The sequence below is a fragment of the Belonocnema kinseyi genome, chromosome 10 (assembly GCF_010883055.1).
Source record: "Belonocnema kinseyi isolate 2016_QV_RU_SX_M_011 chromosome 10, B_treatae_v1, whole genome shotgun sequence".
Lineage (NCBI taxonomy): Eukaryota > Metazoa > Arthropoda > Insecta > Hymenoptera > Cynipidae > Belonocnema > Belonocnema kinseyi.
In genome coordinates, this window is record NC_046666.1 from 54,953,058 (window position 1) to 54,965,070 (window position 12,013).

General features: G+C 31.6%; 1 protein-coding gene across 1 annotated transcript in view; it reads left to right on the forward strand.

Moving 5' to 3' along the window:
• Positions 1 to 10,488, forward strand: part of LOC117181119 (xaa-Pro aminopeptidase 1-like) — a 276,118-nt gene extending 265,630 nt beyond the window's left edge. The window contains exons 9-13 of the mRNA XM_033373686.1: positions 2,972 to 3,205; positions 4,990 to 5,156; positions 5,265 to 5,360; positions 7,405 to 7,633; positions 10,132 to 10,488. Coding sequence (XP_033229577.1) covers positions 2,972 to 3,205; positions 4,990 to 5,156; positions 5,265 to 5,360; positions 7,405 to 7,633; positions 10,132 to 10,157 — 752 coding nt within the window. The 3' untranslated portion in view covers positions 10,158 to 10,488. The remainder of the gene's footprint in view (positions 1 to 2,971; positions 3,206 to 4,989; positions 5,157 to 5,264; positions 5,361 to 7,404; positions 7,634 to 10,131) is intronic.
• The last annotated feature ends 1,525 nt before the right edge of the window (positions 10,489 to 12,013 follow it).

Below are 12,013 nucleotides of genomic sequence, written 5' to 3' on the forward strand. Positions count from 1 at the left end.
CCCCCCCACCCTCATTTTCCCTTGATTATTCTCCTTTCCCTCCACTAATTTATCCTTACTTCCCCTCCTTTGAGAAAAGTACGGCAGACATAAGGGCACCCCAGACTCCAAGTATAAGGGTTTCTGCCAGGTGCAACGAAATTCTAACAAAATAAAATAAAAATAATAAAATTTGGATCATTATTTCTAATGTATAGAATTCCTGAAAATAAAACCAAGAATCTAACGACCGAATTTAAACAATAAACATAAAGTACACATTAAATGTTCAAAATAAAAAAGGGGAAAGAAAAATGATATTTTTCCTCTCTTTTTTATCTTTTTCCAAAAATTTTTTCTTTTTTTAGGATTTATTTGTCTAAAGAGGATCTTTTTTCAAATTCGAATAGGAAAATTTTATGGTGGTTGTCAAAATGTTCTTGTTGGACTCTTATTTTTTCTTTCAGTATGTCTATACATTAACTTTATTTTAGGATGAGTTGAAACAGTTGTCTAATTTAAAAATCCGTAAATATGATTTTCGGTAATATTTAAAAACATTAAAATAATATTTTTTGATTTAATATATAATTTTTCAAATATTTAAATTGGCAATACAAACAAAACGTAGGGTAAAAATAATTTCAGGCGACGCTTTGGGTGGTATTTCAGACTCACTGATGCAGAAGCTGCCTGTGAGTGTTACACGTTTCCTCGCAATCGCAGGGCAGTAACAGAGAATATGAGTGGAAGTCTCATTATCATTTTCGCACAGACAACAGAGGGGCTTTCTTCAAACCCTATCTTATGTCTATGATACCAGACTTTGACTTTATTTCTCAAGAGCTTAAGTAATTATTTCGCTCGATGAGGGTTTAGCTTTGAGCCCAAGAGTGTTTTAGCCTGTCTGCAGCCAGCCTACTGGAAATGCCTACAACTGGCTCAGGTCCAGTAAAATTTTCCTTTTCTGCTAGCTTTGCTAGCCTGTCCGATATCTCATTGCCCCTGATGCCACTGTGACCAGGGACTTAGAGCAGAGTGACTCGGTTTTCTGTTGCTAGCTTCTTTAGTGCCTCAAAGCGCTCCCATACTAGCAGCGACGTGGTCGTTGTTCAATTCAGAGCCATGCTAGCAGCCCTATTATCTGAGCAGATGCGAATGTTCCTTTTTCCGCCATACTCCATTGCCTTGTAGGCGCACTGGAGCAAGGCCATAATCTCAGATTATAGAACTGTTGGGTAGGACCCAACTAAAATTGTGAAGCCAATTTCGTTCCTTCTACGATATACACCTGCTACAGTGTTCTCCTTGTACTTGGAGTCATCTGTAAACTAGTTGTCTCCATCACTGGGCAGGTGTGTCTCACCGTTAGCCCATTCCTCTTTCGTGGTTGGGCTAACTCGGTACTTATTGTCGAAGAGGTAGCGACATGTGGACATTTTGTCCCTGAGCATGCTCAGTGCCGGCCTCCTCGCGATGTTGATTAGTATCCGCATAGCTGTCGATATACTGCTATCGTTTACCATAATTAATCTCCTGGCCGCCTTCGCAGCCACGGCATTTATGGTGAGATGGAGGGGCTGCAAACCTATTAGTGCCCCCAGGACCATTGTTTGTGTCGATTTCGAGGCACCAGTGATACCTCTCAGAATCAGTCCCCTGTTTCTTTCCAGTCGGGTCTTCACATAAATGTCTCGGGTTTCAAGCTCCGTCTTTTCCCTATGGCTTTTGTACAAAGCCAAGGAGTCGCTACTATCTTCTTGCACTTGTCTTCCAGGTGCCCGTTCTATGACAGCTTCTTATCCAGAATGACTCCTAGATATTTGCCTTGCATTACTCCGAAGAGCGCATTCAGATGCTGACCGCGCACGATAACCAGTATATCGTCCGCATAGCCTATAATGTGGAGACCCTGACTCGTGAGTAGATGAAGCAATTCATCCACTACCAGGCACCACAGAAAGGATGATAGAACACATTCCTGCAGACATCCCGAGTAAACGGTTCCACATCACGTGCTGTCACCCTTAGTCGTGGTTAGATTCCTATTAGCCAACATGCGGCAGGTCCATTCCACGAATGCACTAGGCACATCGTGTGCGATCATGGCCGCCCTGATCACCTCTCCAGTAGTGTAGTTAAAGCTTCCTTTGATGTCCACGAAGGTTCCAATCGTGAGACCTTTCAGCTTCAGTTGTCCTTCAATTAGGTCAACTGCAGTACTTAGGGCCATGTCAGTCGAGTGACCAGCCTTATAGGCGTGTTGTAGCTTGTGAAGAGGACCACTTGACAAGACCTCATCGCCGATGATACTGCTTTCAGTAGGAAAGATGTGAGGCTAATGGGTCGGAAATCCTTGGGTTAAGTATAACCGACCCTGCCTGTCTTCGGAATAAAGACTACTCTCGCACTCCTCTATGCTGCCGGAACATAACCCAACGTCAGACTAGCCCTATCAAGTCTCACAAACGGCCCAATGATTATCTCACCAGCCCTCTGTAAGAGGACTGGATATATACCATCCGGACCGGGAGACTTGTAAGAATTGAAGGACTTCAGGGCCCACCTGACGCTGGCTGGGGTGACAATCTCGTTAGCTAGCCGCCGTTTCGTGCCCAGTTGGGCCACAGGCGGCTTTGATTGCCTCGGAGGTGCCGTCCCCTCTTCTCCTAACTTTGTGAAGCCCGGAAAATGTACCTTGATCAGGGGAGCCAAGGTATCCCCGTCAGACTCTGAGTACCCCCTGCTGGGCAATTTTAGAGTCCCGAGAATAGCATCCGGGTTTCGAGAAAGCAGCTTGTCCAGTCTACTATCTGATTTAACAAGGAACAGATTGCCCCCAGTATTTTTATCTTAACCATTTTTCATCCTTTATCTCCTCTGCGAAGTTTCCAAAAGGCTTCGATTAAAAATGGTATAATTGAGACAATTTTTATCATGACTTTCAATTAATTATAAAATAATATTATTATTTATGGTATATTTTTTAAAGATGGAACAACTGACGTGACACGTACTTTGCACTTTGGAGAGCCAACTGCAGAACAAAAGGATGCTTACACAAGAGTTTTAATTGGATCCATTCAATTATCATCTTTGACTTTTCCTGACGATCTTCGAACAGATCAAATTGATGTTCTGGCAAGGGAGCTACTTTGGAAAAAAGGCGAAGATTACATGCATGGAACAAGTCATGGAATAGGGCATTTCCTTTCCGTTCACGAACGTAGGTTTCAATATTTTTAATATTATCTTTAAAAATAAATAATTTATTAATGTAATTGAATTTTTCTTCACAATTTCAACTTAGATTGTTCATTTTGAACACTTTTATTTTGAAACTTTTGATTAAAAAAAAAAAACGTACATAAACGTAATTTACTGTCGACTCCTTCATTTCCCGAAGTTTGAGGCCGATATTTTAAATATAAAAAAAGTTTTTAAAATAAAAAAATTTCAAGGTACAAAAAATAATTTTTTCGAAAAATTTGAAAGATAATTAATTAATTTTTTTTACATGGAAGTATATTCAAAATGACAAATCGTCAGTATTTAATATGCCATATAATCTCCATCATTGTCAAGTATAGCCTTGTCTTGTTTGCTCGTGGTCGGTCGCTTTAAGCCCCGATTGGAAAAAACGTCAAAATTTTTGTAAACTTTATACTGCTGGATCCACTTTACAAGGAATTTTTTCGATTTTTTAATCACTTTTGCAGCCGCGGAATAGGATAATTTTGGCCTTTTTGAGTGCAAATATAAAAACACCGCTTGGTGACGCTTTACATACTTTTCGCTCATTTAGGTTTAGTTTCGATAACCACGAGGTTTCATGCGACACTGAGATGAAAAAGCGCTGCCGTCGTGGCCCTCTGGTGGGACAATCACGTCGCAAAAATTAGAAGAGAATATATTTTTTACTTTTGAAAAAAACGCAGTTCCTTTCTTCTTAAACAGACTGTATGAATAATAAAATAAAAATGTAGGTATCAAATGGAATTGAAATGTATTTTCATGAAAAAATTCAGAAAATAGAAAAGGGAAAATGAGAGAAATGAAGGATGGGGAAGTTGGGCAAGCGGGGGAAATGATCAAAGGGAAAGTATAGGAAGCAGTAGAAGAGAGAAGGAACGGAAAGTAGGGGGAGTGAGGGGAAACGAGAGGAAGGAATGCACGACGAAGCCTGAGGTTAGTAGGTTAAAAGAGAAGAAGGGAAGTAGGTAATGTAGGGGAAATATGAGAATGGATAGTGTGGAAAACCGGGGGAAATAAAGGAAGGGAATATAATAGAATTCAGGAGAAATGAGTGTGGGGTAGGGAAATAAGGATAAAGAGGAAAACAGAGGGATAGTAATGGAAGTGGCAGAAATTAGAAGACGAGGAGGGGCGGTAGTGGGGGAAATAAGAGGATTTGAAGTAGAGGAAGGCAAAGGAAGTGAGAGGAAGTAGAGGAAATTATGGAAGGGGAAGTATTCGAAGTAGGAGAAGAGAGATGAAGTGAGCGGCGTAGGGGGAGTGATAGAAATTAGTGGAAGGGAAGTAGTGGATGTGAATAGATTCAAAGGAGAAGAAATAGTGGAAGTGAGGAGAAATGAGGGGAAGGGAAGCCTGTCAAAGCGAACGGTTAGTAAGTAAAAGAAAGGGAGGGGAAGTGGGTTAATTAGAATAATTTAGGGGACGTTTATTATAGGAATGAAGGGAAAATGGGTGGAGAGAAAATACTGAATGTAGGTTGATGGAAAAAATTAAAGGAGATAAAACGGAGAAAATAAGCTGAAATTCGGGGAAGGAAATTATGGGAAGTAATGGAAAATTAGAGGAGAGGAAGTTGAGGAAGTGAGGGGAAATTATTGGAAGGGAAGTAAGGGAATTCAAGTGGTGGGAGAAGTTAGGGAACGGGGACGAAAAATCAACTTTGACTAATTTTTCAATTAAAAAAAATATTAATATGGTATACATTAATTGAAAAAAATGGTATTTCTTTTATTATTTAATTATCTATTATTTCAGCACCAATTAGTATAGCGTATCTCGGAGGAAGTTCTGATCCATCAGATTGCTACAACGTTCGCCTGAAACCAGGATATTTTTTATCAAATGAACCTGGATATTATAAAGCGTACAGTTTTGGCGTTAGATTAGAAAATATTATTGAAGTTGTGGCTGCGGACACACCAGTGAGTTTTAGTTGTTTATTAAGCCATATGCTATTTTAGACTAAACTCGAATAAACAAAATATATTCTCAAAAAATATATTTTTTAAATTAGGCAATAATTTTTTCAGAAACAATGGGGCAAAAATTTCCTCAAATTTCGAGATGTTACTCTAGTACCTTATGAACCGAAGTTGATAGATGTCGACATGTTGACTCCAGATCATGTGAGTTTTAAGCGCATTATAAAGAAATAATTATAAAAAATAGATATAATTAATATAAGAAATAGGTATAAAAATCATAACGTTTCTAAAAGCCTGAAAGTTTTTGGTTGTTTAACTATTTCTTGACCGGAAATTAGCATTTTTAAAATAAACTGATACTCAAGATTCCCAATTTTTAGCAATTTCATGTTATAGTTTAGCGTTTTGAACCGAAAATGGAAATGGATTTTTAATCAAACATTATTAGATTTCAAAGTTGAAAAATATTTGAAAACTAGGTTTTTTGCATTTTCACGTTTTTTTACCAGAAGTAAATATTTTTAAACAAAAATCATTATATTTGAAAGTTTCAGCAATTTTATGTTATATTACTGTCTTATACAAAAATTGAAATTTTGAAATAAAAATCATAATATTTCGAACAAAATGTTCAAATTTTGAAAAGTTTTAGGTTTTAATAACTCTTTTCGCAGGAAAGCATTTATTTTAACAAAAAACAATTAGATTTATAAATAAATTACAATTCGGAAAATTATTATGCTATCTTGTGTCAGTAGTTTTTGTCTGAAATTATTGGTATTTTAAAATTAAAAATTCGTATCAAAATTTCGTTACTAATGGCCAAATTTTTTCGGTGCACATTACCAATAAATTAATCGAGTTAAAAAAATATTTTTGGAACTTTAGGTTGTATTAGCGTCTTTTACCTGAAATGGTTATTTTTTAACAAAAATCATTATATTTAAATCCAAAGCTTTTTGCCTTAAATAGTCAAATTTTCAAGCCAAAACAATTTTTGATTGTATTAGTGGTTTCAGACAAAAATTGAAATTTTTATTAAATAATTATTAGATTTCAAAGAAGATTGATAATTTTTCAACAATTTTAGGTTACGTTAGCCCTCTACATCAAACAATGGTATTTTATTATTAAAAAAACTTTATTATAATTTGAACAAGACTTAGAATCTTTAAACAATGGTCGATTCTAACAGTGTTTTAAGCCATAAATTATTTTTATTTTTGACAAATAATGATTAGATTTCAAACAGTTTTGCAATATTGCAACAACATTAGATTGCGTTCTTTCAATAATATGGAATTCTGTTATTGTGATTCGTCGGAAATGATTGGTATTTTTAATATAAAAAATTATATTTCAAACAAGATAAACAAAATTTCACCAATTTCAGGTTAGGTTGTTGTTTTATATAGTAAATCGGTATGTTTGGTACACAATCATTAGGTTTAAAAGAAGATTACAGTTTTTTTAAATTCTTGGTCAAGTTAGCAGTTCTCCTCTCAAATGTCGGCATATATTTCAAATAAGATTTCTAATGTTTGAAACTTTTAAGGTTATGTTAGGGATTTTCAGCAGAAATTGGATAATTCAAACAAAAATATTCAAATTTGAAAAAAGATGTAAATTTTGAAACAAATCGGATATATTTTATGTTAGTGTTTTTGATCAAAAATTGTCATTTTTTATTTAAAAAAGCATATTTTTCCAAATTATTGCTCACTCACTAAATTCAAAATTGTCGTATAATTTTTGGGCTTGTCAGCGTCTCATACTCGTACTTTGAATAAAAAAATCATTGGATTTCAAAAAAAAGATAAAATCGAAACAGTCTCATGTTTTCGTTTCTTTAACGGAAATGGGTGTCGATTTCAAAAAAATATTCATAATTTGCTTTCAATTTAAACAATATTTTATTTTATTATGTTGGTATTGCTCGTCTAGAATTCTTATTGTTAATAAAAAAGAATTAGATTTTAAAGAATATTTACTGTTTTTGAACAATAATAGGATATGTTAGCGTATTTTACAGTAAATATTGTTTTAAGCAAAAATGATTTTTCTTCATTTTTTTATGTTCGAAAATAGCTATGAAGAAATAAGACAATTTTTATCAATAATAATTTTATATTTTAATTGAAAAATTGACTAAGAGAAAAAATAATAATCGTGCGTGGTTGTTTTCGAGTTTCTTTAAAAATGGAATGATGTGACAAAAATATAATTAAGTTTCAATATTTTTCAGCGTCGATGGTTAAACCAATACAATCGAAGAATTAGAGAAGAAGTCGGACGTGAATTAAAAAGAAATTTAAAAGTGAGAGCTTTTAACTGGATGGAGAAAAAAACACGAGTCATTCCAGAAAGAGGTCCTGTTAATATGCAATTTTTCCTTGCCTCTAATTCGAATACATCCATATTTAAATATAAACATCAAATACTTTTTTGTGCATTTCTGCTTCATTTGTATACATGTGAGTGTTTCATTACATTATTTAAAAAATACTTAAGAAATTATCATTGTGTAGGAATATATTATAATTCAAAATTTTAATTTTTTGCGTCAGGGGTCGTCCATAAACTGCGTTAACAATTTGAAGGTAGGAGGCGGTGGTTTGAAAAACTGCTCTTGGTATTAGGTCCCACTTTTCTCGTTTTTTGCCTAAATGCGAAATGAGTTAATAGAAATTATTAGGAAAATCCCACTATTTTTGGTTGGAAATTCTACTATTATGTTTTTGATTAGGAATTCATCTAGTTTGGTGAAACGTTCAACTATTTGGGCAAAAATTAATTACTTTGTTGAAAATGTAACTATTTTCTCAATATGTCACCTTTTTTGTTTAAAGTTCAACTGTTTGGTTGAAAATGAATCTGGTTTTCTTCAGAATTTAACTGTTTTGTTGAAAATTCTTCTCTTTTGGTAGAATTCAACTGTTTTTTATTCAAAATTAAAATATTTGTTTGGCAAAAGTATTAATGATTACATTAATACTTGAGAATTATTTTTAATTTGTAGAAAATTCAATGATCTGTTTAAAATTTGAACTATTGTTAAAAATACATTTTGTTTTGGTTAAAGATTCATCGTTAAAGTAAATAATTGAACTGTTTTGTGAAAAGTTTAATCGTTTTGGCTAGGAAATTAAAAAATTTAGTTAAACATTAACTTTGCTGTTGAAAATCCAAATCTGTGGTTAAAAATGAAACTAATTTTATACAAATTTAAATATTTGGAACAAAAGTCAATTATTTTCCAGAAAATAAAGTTTTTTGTAGACCAATTATACTTTCGGGTTGAAATTTCGACTGTTTCATAGATAATTAGATTTTTGGTTTGAAAAGTCATCTGTTTGGTTAGGAATTTATCCACTTTGTTAAAAACTCGTTTTTTTCACGTTTAATTAAAATGGTTAAAAATTCGTCTTTTGGTAGAAAATTAATATTTTATGATAGAAAACTCATCTGTCTTGGTTGAAAGTGAACTTGTTTTGTTCAAAATTCATTTTTTAAAAACATTATTCTACTTTAAAAAAATGCAGTTCTTGGGTTGAAAATAATAAAAAAAATTCGAATCGGTTACAATATTCTTTTTGGATTGAAAACTCAAGTACTTTTTTGAACTTCTTTCTAAAAAATATTTTTTTTTTATTCACCTGTTTGGTTGATAATTGAAATTTTATGTTAAAAATTGTTTTTATTTTTGATTACAAATTAATTTTTCTATCTGAAAATTTAACTATTTAATATAAATTTGGAAAAATTTTAATGCATATGTTGAATATTCAACTAATAAATAAAAATGTCATGTATTTCGATGAAAATTTATTTTTTGGGTTAAAATATGAAGATTAATATTTTAACGCAAAAGACAAATTTGCATCGAAATACATGACATTTCTATTAATTAGTTGAATTTTCAACATATACATTATAAATTTCTAAATTTATGTGAAATATTTAAATTTCCAGATAAAAAAATTAATTTTTAATAAAAAAAAAACAAATTTTAACAAAAAATTTTAATTTTCAAAACTTCATATTTTTGGTCGATAAAGCAACTACAGTGAAACTATTCAATAGCCCTCCCTCCTATAGACCTTACGAGAATTGACGCCGCGCCGCAGGTGGGTGCAAGAGGAGCTGCGCGGGGTGTGCAGGGTCTGCGGTTGTCACTCATGCGAGCACTCAGGCGTGAATAAACAAAACCGGGCGGGCTATAATGAGTTAGTTCTCACCCACCATCAGCCCCGAAATCGGCACTATAAAAGAGTTTCACTGTATTTTGTTAAAAATTCGTTTTTAATTTTGGTTAAATTCAACTGGTTCTAAATTCTTCCTTCGGTAGAAAAACCATATTTTTTTGTTCAAAATTCATACTATTGGTTCAGAAATCATCTATTTTATTCAAAATTCCTCTTTTTCACTTCACTCAATTGGTTGAAAATTCTTCTTAACGTAGAAAAGTGATTTTTCAACTGTTTTATAAAAAGTTGGTCTTTTTGGCTCGAAAATTTAAATATTTATTTTTTTAACCATCCTTTTAACTGAAAAATTCATCTCTGATCGTAGAAAAGTCATCTTTCAACTGTCTTCTAAAAAATTCTTCTTTTTTGCTTGAAAATGTACCTGCCCTGACTAAATTTCAATCCTTTTTGTGGGGAAATTCGACTATTTTGTTGGAAATGCATTTTTTAGGTTTAAAATTCAACTACTTTCATAAAATCGTCTGTTTGGATAAAAATTAAATTTTTGGGATGAAAATTCATCTCTTTCGTCGAAAATCTTGAGGGAGTTGTAATACAAATCTATGAATTTAAACGAAGGGGGGGGGGGAGGTACAAATAGTTCAAAATTGGTAAATAATTTATCGACGACCCCTAATTCCAAACTGAAATTGATCAATTTTTATTCTTAAGAATAATTTATTATTAATAATGATTAAAATTATTTTTTCACTTATTTTCAACAGGTTTAGCATCAATATTTTACAGCTAACTACAAAGTGGAAACATTTTAGTTGGATTTTAAAAGCATATTCCTCAGAAGAAGTTACATTTTCCAATAATTTTTTTCTAGAAGGAATTTTTCCAGAAGGAAAGCTTGTTTATTTAAGTGAAGGCTGATGTAATATAATATAAAAAAAAATCTGATAAGCTTCGTTTCTCTCTAAGCAGGAAATATATTTATCTTTAACGGAAAATAATTTTCGAAGCTTTATATTTGAATATTGCTATTAATTTAAGTGCAATTGTAAGTTTTGTTTAAGAATCACTCCAGCTTACGTTATAAATTATATTTTATTTTCATAATTCTACTTTTATAATGTTAAATATCCTACATATCGTGCAGGTGTAAAATATTCAAAGCTCGTAGTAATTAAATTATTATTTATGATACATATGTATATTTTTTTCTTCACGTAAAATAGTTTTCTTAATTTGCGTTAGGGAAATCAATCTTGCAGCCTTTTTATCTGCATTTACTATTCGTAAACTATTTTCTGTATTTTTTGTGCTAATTTTATTCGTTTTCGTATACATTTTACCTATGGAGCATGTTGAAATTATATTATTTATATATTTATTTTATAGGCCGGATAATGATTTTAATTTTAAGTTACATATGTGAACGGATGGTACACGTATTTGCGAAAATTAATAAATAAATGTGTCACTTATTTTGAAAATAAAAGTTATTTTTATTTTTTAGTGAAAAGCCAGAATTTTAATATCGCCACCAAAAACATTGGGTTTTAAAAATATCAAATTTGGAAAATAAATCTCCATGTCCCCTCCCTGATTTTTTCATTTGTCTTTGTTTATTTTTTTCTTGTAACACTAATTTAGTCTTTTGACGTTTTTTTATTATTCCCAAGAATTTTGCAGTTTAAGATCATTAGATGTCAAAGAAGATTTACAATTCTAAATAATTTTACATAGCTTATATTGTTGTGTTTTACCTGATATTTTTATTCATAAACGAAAATTATTAGAGTTAAATCCAATGATTTTTGTTTAAGATAATAAAATTCACAAGCTTGAAAAATGTTGGAATTTGTTAGAATTTCTTTGATGAAAATATAAGTTTTATTACAAAATTATTGGGTTTTAAAGAAGATTCATCGTTTTCAATCAATTTTAGGATATATTATTGTTTCTCGAAAATGATTAGACAAAAAGTCGTATTTCCAACAAAAAAAGTTATAATTTGAACAAGATTTAGAACCTTTTAACACTATTTATGTTCATGTTTTCATCGAAAACTGGTATTTTCAGAAAGAAAATGATTATATTTGAAAGGACATTTACAATTTTTGAACAACTATTTAATAATAATAAGTTAGGTTGTTGTTTTATATCGAAAATTAATATTTACAAACAAAAATCAGCATTATTTTATTAAAATTTATAAACTTTGATCAATTTTGGATTATTTTAGTGTTTTTCGTCAAAACTTTTGCATTTTTAATTTAAAAAAATTCATATTTCAAACATTTAAGAGAATATTCACATTTTCATAATTTTACGTCATATTGGTGTCTTGCATAGCAATGTGCCGTTGAAAGTTTCATCTTGAAGCTTTCACTTTGAAAGTTTTGAAATGCAAAATTTATGATCAATGAAATTTGAATTTTGGTACTTTAGAGAATAATTTTAGTGTTGCAAACGAATATGAGCTTTATTTGATCTTTCGGTTACATATATAATTATATACGTGCACAAATATATTAATATCTTACATATTTATATCAAAAAATTTATCCAAGACATTGCAGAGAAGTCGAAGCCAAAGAATAAGTTTCTTGATCTCAAAAAAATGAATGATTTATGTTTATAATGTAAATAATTCAC